The sequence below is a fragment of the Halyomorpha halys genome, unplaced genomic scaffold (genome assembly GCF_000696795.3).
Source record: "Halyomorpha halys isolate HHAL.00 unplaced genomic scaffold, Hhal_1.1 Scaffold1265.1, whole genome shotgun sequence".
In the NCBI taxonomy this organism is placed as follows: Eukaryota; Metazoa; Arthropoda; class Insecta; order Hemiptera; family Pentatomidae; genus Halyomorpha; species Halyomorpha halys.
Genome location: NW_027110971.1, coordinates 30,208 through 54,091, shown reverse-complemented (window position 1 = coordinate 54,091; position 23,884 = coordinate 30,208). Strand labels below are relative to the sequence as shown.

At 31.7% G+C, this 23,884-nt stretch overlaps 1 protein-coding gene across 3 annotated transcripts in view; it reads right to left on the bottom strand.

The window, feature by feature from the left end:
• The window catches only part of LOC106689028 (uncharacterized), a 29,265-nt gene extending 6,471 nt beyond the window's left edge, over nucleotides 1-22,794 (bottom strand). The window contains exons 1-4 of one of the 3 annotated variants that reach the window (XM_014433771.2): nucleotides 22,589-22,794; nucleotides 22,409-22,505; nucleotides 21,561-21,725; nucleotides 18,239-18,419 (exon numbers count right to left, since the gene is read on the bottom strand). In XM_014433771.2, the coding sequence (XP_014289257.1) occupies nucleotides 18,239-18,419; nucleotides 21,561-21,725; nucleotides 22,409-22,505; nucleotides 22,589-22,621 (476 nt within the window). In that variant the 5' untranslated portion in view covers nucleotides 22,622-22,794. Of the gene's footprint in view, nucleotides 1-18,238; nucleotides 18,420-21,560; nucleotides 21,726-22,356; nucleotides 22,512-22,588 lie in introns of those variants that run through there. The other 2 variants (XM_067049075.1, XM_067049074.1) reach the window with 2 other exon arrangements.
• Nucleotides 22,795-23,884: the final 1,090 nt, after the last annotated feature.

The window sequence follows — 23,884 nt, the reverse complement described above, 5'->3', positions numbered from 1 at the left end:
TATATATATATATATAAATAATTGACACTATAATTTCAATTTACGAGGAAGGTGGCCAGGGTTACGGTCAAAAGTGAACAGAAATAGTTAACAACTATTTACTTTTTGACGTTTCGCCCCAATTTGTACTGCTTCATCAGGGCTTCAAAATATACAAAAAACAACTAAAAACATTATGGAAAAGTAAGAGAATAAGATACAAAACAATTAATTAAGGTAGGGTTAAAAATTATGCAAAAATAAGTGAAAAAAAATACATACAAATAAAAGGAATGAAGAAATTAAATAGTATTAATATAAAATAAACATTGAAAAGAATAAGAGAAAAGATTACGCAAACTATAAGGTTAAAAATGTACAGAAAACGAAATATCAAGTGAAAAAAGAAAAGTAGAAATTTAACACACTAAAAGACGGAAAATAAAGAAGTAAGTTGAGATTAAATAAAAATGGTTGAGAAAGGATAAAAAAAAAACAAAATTAATAACAATAATAATAAATAAGTAAAAAACAAATTAGGACCCACCTGTTCAGTTTTAGTGACTTCGACAGAAAATCGAAAGCGTACAGGAATGGAGTGGAGGTGACCGTTAATGGTTTTATTTATAATTCAAATACGTTGCATATACAAAGAAAGGAATATAGAAGGAAAGAGATATAAAAATATATTGAAAAATAAAATAATTTTTGTAGTATTAAAAATATAACACGGAAGAATGCAGAAGAGTATGACTGATCGGATTTTATAATCTGAACATCCATCTTTGCTTTTACTGTTATCCCGTCTGCCCGTGCAGTCGTACTTTTAAGTAGAAATTGTCTTTCTTAGTATTAATTAGAATTGTTGTCTGAGTAGTGTTTCTTTAATGCTTATGCGTCCCAAGGGATGCTCCTTTCGAATGTTAATCCTAAGTATTTTATCATCCATACATTTTGTTTGATTATTATATTAATGGCTATATTATTATTATTATAATTTAATTAAATTGTTTCGTTAAATATGAAACTTCATTTTTTTTTTCGTTATGTATTTAATGGCATATAAGCAGAACAAACATGAGATAATGTTAGAGATAAAACATTTAAATGGTTGCCTATTTCTTCATTGTATATGAGTAAGTACGCGCAAAACCGTTGGAGTAACGTTTGAAACTGATTAATCAATCCGAAAATTTGGGTCACAGTTTTCGAGTCAAGTTGGCCACTAGATTATTTCGTTTTCCTAAACATGCGATTTCAAACAAAGAGTCGAATTGTTCTGAAAAACTTCACTAGTAAAAACCGCCATGGATATTCTAAACCTCTGAGTGCGTTCCCTTGTTCGTGATCGTTTCGTCACCAGACGCCGCAGACATGGAAGAACCAAGGTTAGTCCGCTTGGGCCTAGGGTGTGTTCTGGAGAAAGTGGCCTCACGGGACCTTCATCCAAAGCAACATATATAATTTACGTCCTTATCTCATGTGTTTGTCTTCTTTTAGTTCTGTCTATGGCTTGCCTGTAGTTATACTAAGGGTTCATTATCTAGCATGTTTTAATTGGATAGTTGCTGAGTTGATTTAGTGCGGTCTACCCCGTGTCGAATGTGTTGTGCAAGTTACGTTTTGTTTAGCTTAGTTAAATCATCGAAAAACAAGCATCTATACCTTAAATGAAATCTATTTACAATTTTTTTTTTTTAGCATAATTTATTTATCAAATATAATAAAAAATGGCCATAAAGTCCCAACTTGTTTATTTTCCTATTATTCCACTCTTACGTTTCGAACCTTCTGACTATTCTCGACAACTTATCCTAAATATCACAGCTACAATGCAGTAAAAAAATTGCAGGGTATTCTGCCTTTGTTAGATTATATTTTAGTTTATCAACCTATTTCTTATCTAATTAATTAACTTTTCCTGATATCATTAAATTTACACTTTCTGATATAACAATATATAAAATATAAATGTAAAAATATTAGAAAAAGTTAATCAATTTGGTAAAAAATATGCAATTAACACAATATAGTAATAGTTAATTTAGTATGCTGAGTGTGATATTTATAATAAGTTATTCTTGAGAACAGCCAGAAGAGCTGAAACGTAGGAGTGGAAGGATAAGAAAATTAAGATGAATCTTAAAGTATATTTTTTATAATAATTGTTGAATAAAATCTTAAAGATCGTATATTTGCAATTTGTGTATCTGTACCGACTTTGCTGAGTAAGCATTAATAAGTGTCTGTTTTTAGAAATCACATCAGTGTTGGTAAATTATTAGGGGTCTTAGAATTCTCATAACATTACCACAAAACACTCTTTGACCGTAGAGCTACAGAACACAGTTTTATATAATTAATGATATGTATGAATTCATGACATCTCCAATATCCGAATTCTAATATTATGGCAATTTTTTTTTTAAATAATTTATTTATTGCTATTTACAACTGTATAAATATATATACATCAAGTAAATTTTCTGTAAGCGATATAATGAGATGATACAAACATGTGGTGAATCTACCCATTGATAGAACTCCAAAAACATTTTTAGAGGAGAATATCTCGAGACCATCTTCTTTTCAAACACCTATGAGGATTATTAGGCAATGAAGGAGAAGCCAGGTTAGAAACGAGTTGGTTTGGGTGGTTGGGAAGCTTATCATGGAAGGATTGGTATCTGGTTCTGGCCAAATCGGCAACATATGGAACATTGAGGTCCTGATGGGTGGGTGATTTGATTTGTGACTAAGGAAGGAGCGTTAAGGATTTTGGATTGTAAGGGTTGGATTCGGGAGGAATTCGATGGTTTAGTTAGTAGCCCCATGGCCATAGTAGGTAGTAGCCCCATGGCAAAAATTAATTATAATTTTTGGCGTCAGAATAAATTTAATTTTTAATAAACTTTTAATATTATAAAGATAAATAAAAAAACAAAACATAAATAATAAAAATATTATTTAAACCTCTATTGGTCCCACTGACAGTGATTTTTCTGCTCTGGTTGTCGACTAGAGCGATCGCTATGATGAGGTTCGGGGCCAAAGTAAAAAGTACGCAACGAACAATACTTACTCAAGGTTCGGAAATCACAGGTCAGGTTTATCTTGAAACTTAAGTTCAAAAAAATTGAGATTTTATTTATTTGTAACGTTTAAATTATATTGAAATGAAATTAAAGAGTAATTTGTAACTTAGCAATATAAAAGACAAAATTTATAAAATTTACTGTCAAGACTGTTCTGGAATATATCATGGTGGGAATGAATAATATATAAAATACTGAATTGTTAAGTATAAAATAATAATCCTTAATATAATAAAATAAGCTATTACAACTGTGATGCGATTCAAGAAGTGTTCAAGTTAGGTGATGAAATGTCCGTGCTTGGCTATGGTGAAGATTTGGTATTATTGGGTGAATAGGAGGAACCCATAACAACGTTGATAAAATCTAGTAAGGAATAAGATGTCTTAATAAATACGCATAAATCAAAATATATGGTTAACAGTAGAAACGAGAGAAATCTCGGTGATATAGTAGGAAACCACCCTTAACCAACCAAGTCACTTGGCTATTCGATTTCCAGCTAGTAGCCCTGACGAAAGCTAGAAATTCAGGCCGAAACGTTGGCACTATTAAATAAGTTATTTCAACTTATTTGTGTTATTTAAAGTGTTTTAATGTATTTATTCATTAAATTATTTTATTAGTACTTTTATTTATTTATTTTTTTAAAACTTATTTATCCATTCAAGTGTTTCCTGTACCGGTTTTTTATTATATTTTCCTTTTAATCTATGTGTTATTCTTATTTTCGTGAAATGTATCTATTTGTTTGTTTTTGGTAAACTGATCTACTGCTGTGACTATGAATGATGGTCTGATCTCACATTACCGTCTAATATTGAATTTGTTAAGCGGGTCACTCAAGAGGATCTAGGAGGGTGAATTCCGGAGAGCGAATTTATTGATCGGGTGAAAATTGTGAAATGGTGAAATTGGAGGAGCAGAAATGAGAAAGAAAAATAGGAATGAATTGAAACATTTGTATTTGTTGTACAGACCGAAATTGATTTTAAAAAGAAACTGTAGGGGAAAAAAAATTGTTTATTATATCTTATTATTGTATCTCTTTTTTCTGATTATACCATGTATATATAATTTGTATATGTCCGATTACGGCTTGATAAGTATGCTGTGTGAGATAGCAACCTAATGTATTTAGGCAGCATAGATAAATAAAGTATTTCTCTCTCTCTGACCGCACACCCCAACTATCTTCTCCTCATACATAAATATAAATATATTTTAGAAGTTTTTGTCAGTTGAGTCCATGTTAGAAGAAAAATTAATTTTTACCCGACTATACAAACTTGATTGTCAGAAAAAAAAAATGCAAGCGTGTGAATAATTTTATTTGAAAAAATAAAAATGGTTCAAATTCTTCACGAACTATTGTGAATTTTTTTGCGTAATTAATTATTATAATATTGAACTCGTACTATCATCATTGCGCAATTTAAAATATTTAAACTTGTTTGAATTTTGTTATTGCTAAATACTTATTTTTTTTTTGCGCGAAAACGAGCCAAAAATTAATCTACTTTGATTAAATTCTAGAATTTTCTCCATAATCGATGCTAATCTTAATTTAATTATTTTTTATAACTATTATAAAGACTAGAAAACTCAATTTCAAATTTCTACTATTTAATTTTTAGGAAAATTAATAATGTGTTATGTTGAAAGGCGTATTTAAAATATTTAAGTCCATTATTAAGCTCTAAATATTGGACTTGACATTTTTGAATTCTAAAATCCTTTGTAATTTGAATCTTTAATATTGTAATTTGAAATTTTTTTAAATAAAGAACAAAATAACAGCCAACACCAAAATTTTAAAACGTTAATTTCATATTATAGATTCCAGTATTATAAATAAAAATCGAAGCTCAAATATTATGACTTCAAAAATGTTTTTTTTTTTTATTTAGAATTATAATTTAAGATTTAAAACTTAATTGTATTGCTCTGAGCATTAACCTGTGGTTCTCTAAAACAGATAAATGTCGGTTTGTTTCCATTCCACTCATGTCGGGCCAAATTTGGACGAGTGGTAGAAATAGGAATAATTTAGCTAATATCACGGATCATTCATTTGGATATAAACATTTGATTTTGTTATGAATCACAGGTAAATTTGTAAATTTAAGCAATAGTTTCATAGTTCAACTTAAATATGTACAAACATATAATTTCTTACAGAAAATGTGCTCAAAATCTCAATTCGTGCAGTAAGAACAAAACGTAAAAGTGTGTGCTATACAAAACTGTAAACGTAGAACTTGTATCAAAAGAACGTCCTTTATATGTTTCAATTTTTGTTCAGCTATTGCAAGAAATTCCGCTTTCTAGTTATGACAATTTAAAGCTATTGTATAGCACGAAATAGACCGAAGTATTAATGGGAAGATAAGCGTTCAGCATGTATTGTGTGCATATAATTTACAGATAGCTTTCTCCTCTGAAATATTATTGTCAATACTTACCATCTCTGTTCCGCATTATAACTCATTTTTCGTAATCTAATAAATGTAAATGAAGTTCCTCTAACTTTCTCCCGATTACTGTAATAATAAACGGGGAATAAAATATTTGCCATGTCTACAGGAAGTGACTTCGTGTGCAGGCGTGGTCAGCCCCGAGGTGGTCTGTAGTTGCAATTTTGCATAACTGCATTGAATGTTAAAATAATTCATTTATAAACTGTTGATATCCAAGGGGTGACGTAACTTCTGATTTTGCTTAATTTATTATTAGTCACATTTGCCCATGTTTGTTTCCATTTCAATTTAATCCTCTGCTATATGGAATTCCTTTACAAACCACCTTTGCTGCCTTATGAGCCAGTTCGGTGACAGCTATTCGAAAATATTCTCAACGCGTCAGTCTACCACTCGGAAGTATATCCTTCAGTTCAGTGTTCATTTACTTAAAGAGATACGTTCATTACTATACCCTAAATTAAGAAGATAGCAAAAGGTAAGCTTGAGCGGAACCAATAGGGTTTTTGGCAGGGCAGGAAATGTTCCAAAAACCCTATTAACATAACCTCATAACTCCATCTTCTGATGCACTCCAACCCCCTCCCTCACACTTCTTTTCGACTTCTGACTGTTTTCTTATTATTTCACCATTATCTATCGTCTTTATTAATTAATGTTTTTTATTTTTATCTTATATGCGATGCAACACGAGGAGGCCCCTCACCTCCGGACTTAAAATAGCTCCTTTTTAGAATGGACAGCTCATATATGATATTAAACATAACAGGTAACCTTAAAATACCAAAGGTAGTAAAAGGTAAGACACAACACGAATTACTTTTCTTTTTCACAGTAATGCACTTACTAATTCATTTTTTATTTCTGTTTTAGAGGGTTCGGAAAAAAACAAACCTAAATCTTACTCAACTACCAAATTCTGCAGCAAACTCATGCTTCTGTTATATAAATATTTTCAAAAATATTAAGGAAAAGTAGCAAAGATAATGGTTTTGTAAATTTTAACTTTTATGTTTCTGGTCAGAAGACAGGAGCTAACGTATTTCGAAATTTAACAACATCAAACGTTTTCCGCCTTTATTTGCTCGTAAATCTCTTTTTTTCTAGTTACTATGAATCCTAAGTAATTAAACCTCTCAACCTGTAAATCTGCTGTTAACCATATTTATTTCGAGACATTGGTCTTTACTAACATCTAGTAACGCAGTTGTATTTAGTTTTATAGTTTACTTATATGCATCCGTTGCATCATCAGCGCTCTTTTGTTATGAAATGTAACTAAAAAAAAAAATTTTCAGGAACATAAGAGCTCAAATTTTAACAAGTTTTTTTCCTACTTTAAATGATCTTTTACTAGGTTTTCTTCTGTTGAAGGTAGTTTTCAGGACATAGAGATATGAACGAAAAAATATATTTTTTTAACGTTTTAAACAGCCGCAATTTTTACAGGTATCATCATCTGACTTGTAGACTCACATTATTCATTGGAAATAAGTATTGAATCAAAAGAGCTATTAAAGTTTTCGTTAAATAATATCGATATTTTTTTACGGGCTCTTGGACTATAAGCAAGCCTGTCGATAATGTAGATGGATAGTAATGTAAAGCTCCGTTAGCCAATTAACAATCATCACTACAAACAATATTATGAAGTGTAGACAGTTGACCGTAGATTATTAAGTAGAGACGATGGTCGGAGGGGGGGGGGAAGGAGGAGGGTACAGTCAGCAAAAAAAAAAATTATTGATGCCGACGTTTCGACCTGAAATCAGGTCTTCATCTGGAAAGTTTAACCAGAATCTCTTCCGAAGCTCCCTCCTGAAAACCTGAGATTCAGGTGGAAACAAGTAACATATTTCTGTCAATTGTCACCCTCACTGATCCAAACATCCTTGCTTCGACATATTCCCCACTCCAGTTTCTCTGAACTGAACTAAAGGTTTGCAATATACAACCCGGTGTCGGTAGCACTATTGCATCCTCATAGCGTCATAGAACGTTCTAAATGAAGTATTTCTTTGGTCAAATTATTATCTAATAGCATACAACTTGATACCGTTCGGGTCAACAATCTCTAGAAGCTATCGGAAGAAGCCTTGGCATTTGTCAGTGAGGAGGCAGACACTTATTTCTTTTTTGGATGTGTCATCTTCTAAATGTCAGACAATCAGAAAATGAATTCAATATGTCTCGTTGATATTTTTAAAACAATGCCATTTCACTCTAGCTCCATTATGCCTAACGTGAATGAGTCTTCAATATTATTTTTCGAAAGTAAATATGTCAATGACTGGCCAAGGTTGACCTTTTCTAGCTTGGATGGGTTTTGCTCAAATATTTTTCTTAGAAGTATTAATAATGGTAATTTAGTATTGAGGTGTAGATAGTTGACCGTAGATTAATGATTGGAGAAGTTTGTCGGGGGGGGGAGGGGTGTGGTCAGCAAAGAACAACATAAATAAACTAAATCATATTTATTTATTTTATGCCAACGTTTCGACTTGAATTTCAGGTCTTCATCAGGGCTATAGAACAAAAGAGATAACAACAATATTTAGAGAAACATACAATTGAAAAGGAATATAAAACATAATTTTTTTTTTGTTATCAATTTTATCATTTATGATTTAATTCAATATTTTGTATAATTCTAAATTTGTTTGTATACTGTTCCTTTTCAATTGTATGTTTCTCTAAATGTTGTTGTTATCTCTTTTGTTCTATAGTCCTGATGAAGACCTGAAGAAATTCAGGTCGAAACGTCGGCATAAAATAAATAAATATGGTTTTGTTTTTTTATGTTGTTCTTTGCTGACCGCACCCCCCAACAAACTTCTCCAATAAGTAATTTAGTATAATATTTCCTGGTATTTGTACATTATCCTCAGTTTCTGCAATTAATTGAATATGAATAAAATCTAATATTAATATTTCTAGTTTGAATAATATGGAATAATACACCCTAATAATGGGGAGTGAGGCACGAGGACCTGGGTTCGAATGCAATTATGGACAAATAATTATTTATTCTGTTGCTGTAGCGCTGATCGGGGACCACCCAGCCTCATAAAGTGAGTACTCTTAATTAGGGGAAAATCTGGCTGTCCAAAGCACCTTCTTGCCCAACCGTTGGTTAAGTACTTCCTCAAAAAGTACTGTACCTCTGACCCTTCTTGAGTTGTACCGGTACATTTTTTTTTTTTATACTCTAATGTACTATACTAGAAGAAACTCATTAGCTGCTTCATAAGATTTATCTTCAGGTTTCTCAGGCACTATCACATCTCCTGTTGGTGTACCGAGTTGAGGTGGCTTTATCCTACTGTCTGACAGCAGTACCTCCTTTGTAATTTTCTTTTTCAAGTTTTTAAACGAGAAAACATAACTTCATCCTTGGTCTCCTCATTATAATATTCCTTTATTAATAAGTAGATACCAACCGATTAATTTATCTAAGTCATCTCCTAGAACTACCTACTTCAGCAAATCCTCCTTCATTCGTGCAACCTCCTTTTGGAATTCTCTCTGCATTACTATTCAACAATCCTTCTCCGTTCTTATCATTAAGCTATGCTTTCAACTACTTGAGCAAACCACCGTCTATCTATCAGTTGGAGCTACAACCCTGCAATGGGGTGGGGGGCCTCCTCTATGAGCCTTTGGTCTGCTGCCTTCCATCTTCTTGGACCAGGGATTTCCTCTTCCGGGCCTCTTTTAGGCATTTCATTAGCAAACCACTGTACCGATATAAAATTAATACAGTACCTTCCGTGGAGAAGTTATTGTTAACAAGATAAATCGTTCCTATTAACTAGATTTACCAACATCTTCGCAGTAGATACGGAATATTTTTATTTTTTTTTTCTCTAGATAGATAGATTTATTTATTGATAGATATTACAATCTGCCACACAGTTGTGGGCAATAGGTAATATTGATAAATGATCTCATACATACTAAAATAAAAAAAAAATAAAAAAAAAATAAATAAAAAAAAAACTCTTAAAATATATACAAACAAAAGAATAGACAAGATGAACATAATCAGACTATCTGTATGAAAAATAAATAAATAAAATAACATAATGATAAGATAATATATACAATATTTACAGAATCGACCTGAGGATCCCTGAGCCCACTCTATCCCCCACGTGTGAGGGGTAGAGCAGAGCTCGAGAGATCCCAGCGCATCCCTCTCGCCGCATCACTGGTAATGAGCCAGTGGAGGCTGAGCAAGTGCGCTAAAGTCGCAAACACTCAACTTGTCCATTGCTCTTAATTATTTAAATAGATCCATTTTTATGTGTTTTGTAAATAAACACATTTCATGCATTCATTCATATAACAATCGATTAGACTGCCGTCAACAGTCCTGACGAAGCCCTGCAACGTGGAGTGAAACGTTGGCTCAATAAAATAGTATAATTATCTACTATTTGAGTTCTTTTTGACCGCACCCGGACGATATTCCATTCATCGAAACAAAAATAGTTTACAACTATTTATTTTCCGACGTTTCGCTCCACTTTGCAGGGTTTCATCAGGGGTGCTCAACCTCTTCATTCTGTTCAACCTTTACCTTGGAGCAGCCGTGATGAAGCCCAACAAAGTGGGGCGAAACGTCGGAAAATAAATAGTTGTAAACTATTTTTGTTTCTCTTTTGACCGCAACCCTGACCATCTTTTTATATATCAATTTTTACGGTAAACTATATATACATATAGAAAACAAAGAAATTTTGTTTACAGACATGCCACTTTTGACTTTGCAACGACGATGTACATTCTTGTTAGAATTTTCCAGATTAAGAAATCATAATATGTGACAAAAAAAAAAAAAAAAAAAAAAATGAAATGTAAATTTATGATGAAATCAGCCTGATTGTTTGGATGCATTATAAAATTTAACAACGCCAGACAGAATCGAACCCATAATTAGAACAGCACGAGACCCGCATAGACAAGAGGCCTTCATTATGCAAAGATACGGTACATTGAGCCAGTGCCTGAGATATGATACACAATTTATCACAATACTAATGGAACTAACGGAGGTTACCTTGACGCCCTCTAGCCACAGCCTGTTGCACGATCTACATTAACTCAAACAGGACTTCGAAAATATTTTGTACTGTCAGTTGTCTACTGCTGCGGTTTACACATTGGAAACCAAATAAGTAATGTTGTACCTCATTTTTAAAGACCCGCGCCTTACTTTGAATCTGAGGTGAGCTATTGCATGAGGTATCTGTTACAAGGAGTGTTTTTTCGTGACACACAACTTTTATTTACCACTCAACTTTGTGATCTGTAATCATCCCTAGTTTCGAATTCGACAACTTCTTTACTATCCATTACTTCGTTTATTGTTAGGTTTATTTCCAAGTTTGTTATTATTTTATTCTTATGCTTCTCTGAACTAAGGTTGTGATCTCGTTTTCCAAGTTAGTTATTATTTTATTCTTATGCTTCTCTGAACTAAGGTTGTGATCTCGTTTTCCAAGTTTGTTATTATTTTATTCTTATGCTTCTCTGAACTAAGGTTGTGATCTCGTTTTCCAAGTTTGTTATTATTTTATTCTTATGCTTCTCTGAACTAAGGTTGTGATCTCGTTTTCCTGTTTAGCTCTAACAAAGGCCTGAAATTCAGGTCGAATCGTCAATAAACAAGCTTGGCTTATTTGTGTATTTTTTCTGACCGTATCCCAAACCTTCTTCTCCTCATATCAATCCACGGTCCACCAATAACACCTTCTTTTTGTCTCTACCTATACCCCAGAACAATATAACAATAATTACAGATTCGCTAAGCTCGCTAAGGTTCAGACTACATGAATCCGGAACACGCGGATATTTTGCGCATCCAATTCTACCTAGACACTTTACAAAATCTGTGTATGTCTGTGACATTTATATGGGTTCTAGGTCACGCATGAATCGTAGGGAATGAACAGGCCAATCGAGCTGCAAGAGAAGCACTCGCGATTCCGAGACAAGGCAAAGCAATTTAAACTCCATCAGAAATGATATAAATATATATAATATAAAACAAAAAAATTAATAAATAATAAAAAGTAATAATTATAATACAAATGTAAGCAAGAATTAATAAGAAATTATTGGCATTAATGAGGCATGATGTTTTACGCCAGTAAACAATAACGGACAAACAAACCTCATAAAAAACTTATTGTTTGTCAAAAAATCAGTAATTAGTAACTTTTTGATATTACTACTAAATAACTCAATTGTAAAAGAAGTTATGATGGAAATATAATTATACTAAGTATTATTATTGACGATATAACAATCTTCTAATGAAGGTGATATAACGAATGTGGAATGACTCGGACATTGCTTGCATTGACATTTCATATGATCTCTTACTGCAATGTATGCAATGCGATCAAATATTGTGTAAACAATTTGCACAACTAATAGATAGAACTAATACCAATCAAAGGGTATCGAATTTCGAGATAAATAGTTGAAATATAATATTTATGAAGAAACTAAGCAAATTTCTCAAAAGCAATATTTTTTAAATGAATACAAATTAAAGTAGTTTATAAAAATTAAAAAGTTACACCAAACCTGTTCTAGGATATTTTGAATGTTTCCAGCACTAACTGAATCTACACTAAACTGTTTTGCTTAGTTAGTGGAAAGTTGACCAATATCAAAAGTTCTGATTTTATTTTGAATTAGACATATTCCATAAATATTACCAATCCTCCTACAGACATTCCAGAACCTTGTAGGAATGTCACGAACTAACACAGAACTATGGTACAATTTATAGGGAAAGCTACTGTTGGTGAAAGGATGGATTTATTTGTTGTTTTTTTAAAAATTGATTTTTGGAATTTACTTATCTTGAAACTTTGACATACAATTTTGATTTTTATCCGCAGATGCAAAGAGTTGGTTCAAAAAAGTCCCAGTACGTACTTGTAGTAACATCTACGAAGGGAAATTGGTGTGACATAAGCTCATTTCTCTCTAAAAATATCTCCCTAAATTTGAAACACTCCTTAGAAAAAGAGATGTATGTTAATTAAGCCCCTAAAAACACCATTTCAATTTTTTTTTTTTTTTTTTTTTATGATACTGCACTAAAAGTTAAACTTATTCAACAAAGAGATTTTTACTAAATGTATTGCTAATTCTTCTACAGTACTACTAAAAGATCTTACTTCTCAGCATTATGTTGACTAATACTCTATTTTTTCACTACCTCATATGATTCAAACATTTACCAAGTGTAAGACTAGGAAGTAAGAACATAATTTTAGAGCATAATCCTTTTTTTTTTTCAAGAGGTACAGCGTAAAAATTAGATGTTTATTTATTGGGAGGGAATGTTTCAGAAGTATCTAAAGTACAGCTTTTGGAATGGAATACCGTACAACGCATTTTACATCTAACTGTGAAAATGGCAGAGTTGGGCAGTAATTAAATACTTTCGTAATTAACTACTTTTTCAACTAATAAATAGTAGTTATGTAATTGCAACTACAGTTACAAAAATGTAGTTGTTTTTTCTTGGTTTTGCTATTTTACAGCAAATGTATTTGGTATTTATAAATCCAACTACTAGTTTAAATAAATAGGAGTAATAAAAATAATTACAACTAGTAGTAGCAATTGTAACTGTAGTAATAACTACAATCACATACTCATTAACAATTTTTCTTTATTTTACTTTTTTTTTTGTTTCTTTTGTTAGTTTTCATTTATTGGCATTAAAATTATTTCCTCTAACGCGTAATTTACAATAAAATGTATATAATAATGTAGCATATGCAATATAATACAATGTTGAATATAAGGACATTACAGGTAGTTATTTCTTAACAGCTTAAACTACTTCAGAAATTGTATATAGTTAGGGGTGTCTTTTGTACGAGACTTACCCCCCCCCCATAATCAATTGTTAAAAAAAATAAAATAAAATGTACGGTTTTATTAACCATGTAAGGCCCACCATGCCGATCTGATAATTAATTAATAAATAAAAAAAAACTTCTTCAGTCACTTACCAACTGTTTTACACAGTTTTCAAAAGTAACTACCCAAGTAACTGCAGTTACAACTACTAACTGTAGTTGTTTTTGGAACAGTAACTAATGTAGTTATAACTTGTAATTGTAATTACAATTTTCCCCAACTTTGAAGAGTAGTCCTTGGAACATACCTTTTTCCTCTTTAGTTACAAATATAAATTTATTAATAGTGTTAAAAATCATATCGCTAATGAAATTGTTTTAGGCGACTGTTTATTATTCTCTGTGTTCTATAATTGGTTCTTACATATCTGATTTTTTATCTGAAATCACTGGTTCAATTCCCCTTCGAATATAATTAATCTTTATAACAACTGAGAACCTCTCCGCACATAATCACTCTTTCGAAATATATATCTCAAGCAGTGTGTCATTAGAAGGTAACCGCTGACAGTTGTTAGTTGATGAATGTTTGGATACGTAATATGGATTGGTAGTGTCAACTGTATAGTAGATTGAGTCAACAAGGTTATGTCAGCAAATGGAAGAAGCGATTTATAAACTTTTATTTAGCTCCATAATCTCGTCCGTTGATTTCCCCAGTCTGTGTACTGTACAACAATCTTCATTGGGAGGTGAATGTTACTCACTGTCGAATCTTCGATCGTACTTATAAACATAATGTATGCCATGTGTAATAAAAAACATAACAAAAAACTTAAGTATTTCTCCTTTCTTCTAAATTCTCCTATTGTGGCTAATGCTTCTACAGCGGATACTTAACAAATTTAATTTAATCAAATAATATAAAAGGCTGCAAAACAGGTTTCTTTTGGTAAGAATGTAGGCTCATGTTACTTGATGAATGTTTCAAGAAAGATTATCTCTCAAAGCATCATGGCAAGTTTTTAGGCCTGAATTGAAGATGGCATTATCTGTGTTTTTGCAGCTTCTGCTGCTAATTACTCACTACCAGTGATGCGGCGAAAGGGATGCGCTGGGATCTTAAGAGCTCTGCTCTACCCCTTACTCGTGGGGAATAGAGAGGGCTCTGGGATCCTCAAGTCGATTGTGTAAATATTGTATATAAGAATGTAAATGTGACTAGAAATTATATTAGTTTACTTATTTATTTTTTGATACACATAGTTTTATTATGTTCATTTTCTTTATCCTTCTGTTTGAATATATTTAAAGAGAGATTTTATTTCGTTTTTTTTTTTTTATTTCTTTCATTTATTTTTTTTTATTCCTATTTTATTTTATTTTATTTTAGTATCAATGTGATCACATGCCACAAAAGTGTGGCAGATTGTAATATCTATCAATTAAATAAATTTTTTGTTTAAATAAAAAAAAATTCTTAAGAACTAGCGTATGTAAAATATTTTATTTTTTGGCGCTAAACTAGAATATTATAACTTACAGAATACGATTTTTCATGTATTTTTTAAGGAAAAACACTATCACTCTCAAGTTGATTGTCTAATTTTTATTTATTTAAATGTTTATTCCTAAAAATCAGAAGCAATACAAACGGAATATACGACACATCTTCTTCGGAAAAGGGTATAGCTCTAGGATTCGGGCCTTTTTTAGGAAAGCTAAATGCATTTTGACTGCGCGTGAATAAAACTAGACATTTTTTTTTGTAATGCGTCCTATAATGTACAACATGTAGTTGACATACCCTTTGATATTGTTTATTATATGAAAATAAATTAATATTGTTTAGAACATTTTATTAAATATTTTAAACAACATTGCTGAAGTAAACTATATATAAGATATTCATTTTTATTTTTTATAAGAAATATGGCTATCTGGTAACACGGGGAGGAGGTTACAAAGATGATTTAATTGAAGTGTGATTTTTATGTGTGTGTATTAAAGTTTTTTTAATTAGTGTATTAAAGTTTATTTAATTGATTCAATTCAGTGGTTTTTATTTTTTAAAAATGCTAAAAGTTGGCGACGAGTATGGGATAGAAAAAAGACCTTATAATTCACTGTAGAGGTACGGAACTATAAGATATTTATTAAGATTATTTTCTTCCCCCAAAGAAAAAAATGAACCAACAGTGAAACTAATATACGATATAAGGTAATCTAGATAACCTTACAAAGGCACAAAGGTCTGATTATAAACAATCTCTTTATGAACTATTAACAGTCTAAGCGAGCATTTTAGAGTTTCAATTGCTTGCTATGAAAGGAGAAAAATCATTATATGACTCTAAATTTGTTTATAAAATTGAGAATGACAAACAGTCCAGAAATAAATATTAGAAATCGAAATGCTACAGGTGTAATGTACTTCTTACGTATACTTTAAAAAACAAAAAGAAGAAGAAAGGAAAAAAAAGGGATGTTCTAATGTTGTATACTACTAATGTTTATAATTATTATTTTATACTTGTATAGGCTTGTGTATCGTGAGATTAAAAAAAAAAGTCGTCTAATTAGAATAAAATACGTATGCTGTGTGACTCAAGGAAGTTGGACAGCAAAACTTTGTATTTTAATAAAGTTTTAACGCCCGTTCAACAAATTTAATACTTAGGACTCCATATTGCCAAGAGATTTACTTGGAATCCACACACAAGACTGAAACGACAAGAAACTGCTCGTAGATTCCGATTGCTACAACACTTACTTGACAAACGGTCCAAAAGTCCAATCCATTACAAAATACTGATCTACATGATTATTATAAGGCCTATCTGGACATACGAAATTGAGCTATGGGGCTCAACCAAACCATAAAATTTCTCCCGTATCCAATACTTACAATCTAAAATCCTACGTAAAATCCTTGATGCTCCTTATTACGTTGCAAATAAACTCATCCACAAAGGCCTTAACATCCCATTCGTTGCAGATTGGACCCAATACAGATATGTGTCTTTTAATTCCAAACTCCTTACCCATACTAACCCAGTAATTCTTAATCTCTCATTCTTAACATTCCCTGATAATCCTCTGAAAAGAAGATGGCCACGGGACCTTCTAATTTAAATTGATGCTTGAAGTACCACCAAGGGTGGTTCCTTCCCAAGATTTTCAAGTGTAAATGAAACATACAACGTATTTATTATTTGTACAGCTATAAATCACATAAAAAAAAAGTTTTTCCTCCTCATTTAACTATGATTAGCAAGAAACATAAGAGTTCTACTTTTATTCATGTATTTCTATCATATATTGATAACATATGCTCTTGGGGACAAGTTGCATATAGCATTTAAAGATTGTACATAGTGCATCATATATGTCTGAATTTCCCCCTTATAAAAGTAAAGGGTCTTTCTCTAATCTGCAATCACATTTTTTAACTATCAGCGTTTCATACCTCAGAGGGAAAACCATAGTCATTCATACGTCTTCTCACATATGAATGCCTCTATCCAAGAATAAAAAAAAAAAAATGGCAAATGCTAAATTTGAGAACAGAGAATAAAGTTGACCTGTAACTTTGATCCGAAATTATACAAAAAAAAATACCCAATAGTCCCAGAGGGACTTGTTTTAGGAACTTTTCTTGGGACTTAATTTGTCTACGGTTGGTCTTGATGGGGAAAGGACGTATTGTTTTTATAATTAAAGTTTTCGCTACCTTGGACTACATCTGGAAAAACGGCTAACCAGGAATCTTCACACAGGACTGAAAAGACAGGACACTGCATGTCGATTTCGACTATTATAGTACTTACTAGACAAACGGTCTAAACTGCCAATTTATTACAAAAGACTGATCTAGATGTCTATAGTAATGCATATCTGGACATACGGAGTAGAGCTTTGGGGCCTAACTAAACCTTCGAATGCCTCTCGTATCTAATCCTTACTGTCCAAAATCCTCAATGGTCCCTACTTTGTCACAAATAAAATCATCCATAAAGACCCCATAAATGTTCCATTTGCAACCAATCTTGCCCGAACCAGATATCAATCCTTCCATTATAAACTCTAACTATCAAAACCCTCTTGTTTTTAACCTTGCTTCTTCTTCTATTCCTGACCATCCTCCGAGGTCCCTGAAAAGATGGTTTCGAGACCTTCTAGTGTTAATATATGATTAGAGTGCCACCGATGGGTAGTTTCTCTACATTCCTGTATCATTCCATTTTAATTTTATATAAAATTTAGTAGTTTAATTAAATTTTCTTGTGTTTTTATTTAAATTGCAATAAATAAAAAGAAAAACAAATTATAGTTTTTGATTAGTGGTTGATGCATACAGATTTAAAAGAGAGGTTTTATTATGCTTCGTCTATTTTATAAAAAAGTTCATGTTTATTGAAGGAAGTATCATCTTCCATTCCAACAAAAAGGAATTCTTAGCAATACAGTAAGGAACACTTATTAACCCATTTATTGACGACCAAGATGTAATTTACGTTGTTAGGTTTAAGTTTGATTAAAATTGGAGAAGACATCCTGGAGGTTTTAACCTAAACTGTGTATATTTGACTAATAAGTTATAACTGTTATAATTTTTCTTGAGACAATATATTTATCGGTGGATGCAGATTAAAATGTTATTTCTTGTTTTAATTTAATTAAGTTAATTTAATTTTAAACCTGTAGTTAAATATCGATTACTACCTATTTATGAACTTCATTCCTTACAACTATACAGCGATCAAATTGAAGTAATGTATCAAGAACTTACTTCTTCCTTAACTCGAGTATGCAGTTGAAGTTCTTTATCATTTCCCGAGGGTCCTTGGGTTTGTCTTGTAGATTTTTGAAACTGTGAGGCAGACTATCTTGGAACTTCAGGAGCTCTGAATCATGACTCAGCTGGTGCACCATGATGGAAAACCCCTTGTGTAAACTATGCTGATATTGCCCTGGAAGAAAAAACTAGCTTAGGGAAGTATAGAGGAAGAGAACTTTTGCTAATTTATTTTATCCTAAGATTTTAGTTTACGATTTGCTGCTCTCATGTAACTCAATTTATTAAGTTGTCAATGCTAGGTGTAAATTTTTCATTTTGTGGGACCGCCCCAGGACGTATTCGAACCAGCGCCACTAAAGTTACCATGTGGCAAAGACCTGCACCTCAACTACCAGAGCTACGGACAGCCCTTTATAAATCTGTTATTAGACCCTGGTTTGAATCCGACTGTGACAGATAGTTATTTATTATGTTACTGTAGCCGTGAGTCAACTCTGTGGGTTCAGGAGCATCCCGAGATCCACCCAGCTTCATAAAGATGGTATCTATTATTAGGAAAAATGTTGCTGTCGTTCACGATTTTGACCAAATAACCTCCTTGTACAACCGTTGGCCTAGTAACAGTACTTTCTTACACATAGTACTGCACCCCAGACTCTTCAAAGGTTGTAGTAGCACAGATTTATTTTCTTATTTATATAAATTTAATAACCGGGAACAAGTATAAATGATTGTAATTTAAGGAGATCCTAGATGATCGATGAGCGGTGGGATCGGAAAACTTGATAAAAGAGGCATGTCAGGAAATATTTACGACGATGGAAAGGATAAAATAATTTAACTTTTCCTAAAATTGGAGGACAGAATCATCTTTAGAGAACATGAAGATGAATCGTCCAAAAAATTTTAACTTTAAGTTTTTTTGTTTGGAATTCCCAGTTACACCCCATCCATAAATTTCTCGATTGGGAAGTTTTGGCAAAGATAATTTTTTTGCACCATTGTAAGAAAGTTATAATGGGAGATATTGGTCATTAGCCTTTAACTAACAACTGAGATTTAGGTTGAAAATAAGGAATAAAAAGAAGGATAAATTAACTGATACTCCTCCAAAACATTCAGTATGTGTTATGAAGGAGTAGCAGTAAATACAGTACAATCGGACAGAACTAGTGACGGCAGTGGTAGTTTCTATTATGTAAACTATCAGGCGTATGCACTTTGACAGTGAATTACCTAACGTAAACGTTATCACATGTTTTTTTAGTAAATCGGATTTTAGAATTTATTACAAAATTCTTTAAATTTGTATTTACAGATTTATTTTATATTTTATTAATTCAGACCAAATTACATTTATCTTTGTAATTATATTTCGTGGCTAAGTTATGATATCTCGATAAGTCTAAAAAGAAATATATAATAAATTCTATTAGAAAATGGAGAAGTGAAAGTATTATTCTAGAGACATCTCATCTCAACGATCGTTTTGTAGGATGCCCATACAATATTTAATGTCTTTAAGGATTCTTTTCAAATGTCTCTAGACTTATTTTTAATTTCTTTTTTATGTATAAATTGCTTTTACGGAATTTTGATGTATCACAGGGTAAGTGACGATTTTTATATTAGATTAGATTAGACCCCAAATTTTGATTACTGTAATGAAAACTATGTATAATTACTAGTCAAAACTGATAAGTCTACCAAGTATACGTAGGGGAATACAAAATGACGGATGTTTCAAAATCTTAAAAAGAACATTAAATTTTTATTCGGAGCTCAAACCTTAAAATAAATAAAAACTCTTAAAAACTACCAAGAACACTAGATAATCTAAAAAGAACATTATTTAAAGAAGAATAAATTTTCTGAAATATGAGCCCTAATCGTGCTATTTACGTCCAATAGTTCTCGAGATATAGCCTTTTAAAAAACATTTTCATAAAAATGTACTGAAATATCAGTAGTTAGTGAATTTATATCTCAATAACCATTGGATGTACAGATGTCTGCCAGTACTCAAATTAAAGCTAGTTAAATTTACTATAAAATATTTATAACTTTTATCTTTGTGCGAGTAGTAGTTTTTATGATATTTGATAAAATAAACTCACAAAATGTTAATTTCTAGTTGTTCGTATAAAATGTCGGATTTTTAAAAATATATATCTCTAGACCCATAAGACGCAAATGTGTCTGCCAACACTCAAAATAAAGGAAATTGATCTTACTATAAAGTAGTTTATGATACTTATCTTCCTAAGGAAAGCAGTTTTTATGATATTCACACATGAATATAAATTTGGCAAATGAAAATTTGTCTGAAAAACTATAAATCAATTTATTAGAGCAAATTTCATGAAAACTACAACTCCTACGAAGATAAACGTCATAAATTACTTTATAGCTCGTTAAATAATCTTTAATTAGAGTGCTAATAGACATCTGTACGTCAAATGGTTGTTGAGATATAAAATGTTCAAAATAATTTTCACTAACTACTGGTCTTTCAGTACATCCGATACAACATTTTTATGAAATGTTGCTTTTTAAAAAGCTATATCTCGAAAACTATTCAACGTAAATAAATCTATTAGGGATCATACTTTAGTAAATTTACTCTTCTTTGAATGACGTTCGCTTAGGTTTTCTTGTGTTGTTCCTACTTTTTAAGTTATAGAGCTCTAAATGAAAAATTAGTTTTTTTTTATCACTTTGAAGCTGCCATTTTATATTTCCCCTACCTATACTTGACAGACTCATCAATTTTGTCTATTAATTATACATAGCTTTCATTAAAGTAATAAAAAATTGGGGCAAAATAACTGCCTTTTTTCTCCTCTTGGGCTGTTGTACTATTATATCATGACAGAAATCTGCCAGAGTGGACAAAGGCTTTAAGTTAAATGATTGTGATATTTTATAGATTTATTTATTTTAGTAAGGAATCCATGTCTACTATACTAAAGAGTGCAATACCAAAGGCCATAACCAATCTATGCCTACTATACTAAAGAGTGCAATACCAAAGGCCATAACCAATCTATGTCTACTATACTAAAGAGTGCAATACCAATGGCCATAACCAATCTATGTCTACTATACTAAAGAGTGCAATACCAATGGCCATAACCAATCTATGTCTACTATACTAAAGAGTGCAATACCAATGGCCATAACCAATCTATGTCTACTGTACTAAAGAGTGCAATACCAAAATGGCCATAACCAATCTATGTCTACTATACTAAAGAGTGCAATACCAATGGCCATAACCAATCTATGTCTACTATACTAAAGAGTGCAATACCAAAGGCCATAACCAATTCATGGTTCTTGGTCGACACTTGTAGGGTGAGTACCATGTTTTCTGGATCCATGTTCCTCACGTCTCGATCTACTCGGTGGTAGACCGACATCCACTTCTCGGCGATCGGTTCAGCTTGTTCCAGTGGTATACTCGACTGGAAGACCTCTAGAATAGACAGAATAGTTTAGTTATTTATATAAGTTTGCTTTATTTTTATTAAGATTTATATAACACATTATGGTTCGAATAACAATTAATGTAACACCTCAAAATAAGTTTGGTATTTACGTATTAAGGCCTTCTGAACTGAAGACATAACTTGTAACTGTATATCACCTTCCTTCACCAAAGGTGGAAGGGTTCCAAAGGGACCCTTTCATGAGAATGAGAGTAAAACCAAGGAGGGACTTTCAGATTGATCGTGTGAGGGTAATTCTTATAAGTAATTATTAACTTCACTTTTCCAAAAAAACTTCTTGATCAGACTGTACAAACCTTTTAAAAATTAATTACCTGTCCATTCAACAGGGAATTTTCGCCCCTAGTGGGAAATTAAAGATGAAATTGATATTAAAGAGGCAAGAATTTTTTTTTATTTGAAAACAATTTAAAGGAGACTAGAGGAAACATTCTAACTAACTGCACACAACAAATTCAGGAGAGACTTCGAATTTATGTCAAAAAAGATGAAAGGATACGAAATGTACTAGTTTATAATTATCATAACTAAATTAGAAATTGATTCTAATTATAAGGATAACAAGATAGATTCTGCTACTATCTCTAATAAACTAACCACAAGGAGTTTAAGCGAAATATTAGCTGATCAAAATCGATAGAGAACTCACTATCTTTGACGAGGATGGTAACACCAAGCACTCCCTGATACTTGAGTAGCCTGTTGTAGATTTGATCAAAATTGTTCACTTTCTCCCTTCTTCCGTTCTGCAATGTATTTCATAATTATCTGAAGTATGTTCGATAATGTTAGAGATTATACCGTTGGATTGTTGTCAAAGATAACTCACCAAATCTTCCTCTAGTGCAGTATCAATATCCATGGTGAAAGAGAATAATCTTCAATGGATTGGAAATGCAATATTTTGTAATCTATACTTTGTCATCTATATACAACGAATCATCTTGAACTAACTAACCTCACACCAATAACCTCCTCACATCTGACCGTATCAAGGTTACATCGGAAATGTAAGGTCTGTTCCTACAACCACTTCTGACTGTCCAAACCTATGCGGAGTAAGCTGCCATCCAGGTTCTGGGAGGGAAAACCCTTACTGTGCATATTCCATAAAGTTTCGGATAGTCAGAAGTGGTTGTTAAAACACACATATTAGGAACTATACGATTTTATTTCTCATCACAACGTAAGTTTTTTATAATATAATGTTGATAAAACCAGTGCTTATAAAATGTGAAGTTTCACAATTTCGAACCTCTCACCTTGTTTAGAAAATGTAATTTCTGACGATGAACTCAAATTTCATTGGATAGTAACCTACTTAAAACCATAAAACCCCCTTTGAGCTGCTGGGTCCCATACTTGAGACAATGTAGAATGTGGTGGTTATCACATACCTCAGAATTGTGGGTTGATATATGATAACAAGGAGAGATCCACCTCAGTATCAACGCTGTAAATTAGCTATCACACTGATTCATATCGTTGAGGAGTGGCCCTGATATTGAGGGATCATAGAAAAATATGGTGTCCCTCAAATATGGGGCCTTGCCACACGGTGAATAAAACCATCAGATTACATAACTTCATATATATCTGATTTTTATATTTTAAATTATCTTTAAATAATTATTATGATTTATAATTTTTATAAAATATCATCATAATCAATCATAGCGCATTATGAATTAAACTATGATAATTAATATTAATTATCATATACTCACCTCTTTCACAACATATATTTTTATTTATCTATAGTAAATATATAAAGTCAATTACCAAATTTTAGTTATAAGGCAATTAGTACAAGAGCCGGGAAGAAAAAAAGGAAGTTATCTCACCCCAATTTTTGATTACTTTAATGAAAATTATGTATAATTAATAGTCAAAATTGATGAGTCTGCCAAGTATAGATAGGGGGGATGAAAATATATATAAAATGTGAAATATTAGCGTAAGAGTATTTAACTAAAAGTCCAATAGTTCTCGAGGTATAGCTTTTTAAAAAGCAAAATTTCTTAAAAATCTACTGAAAAATTAGTAGTTATCTTTGTAGGAGTAGTATTTTTTATGATATTTGACAAAATAAACTCACAAAATGTTAATTTCTGGTTGTTCCTAT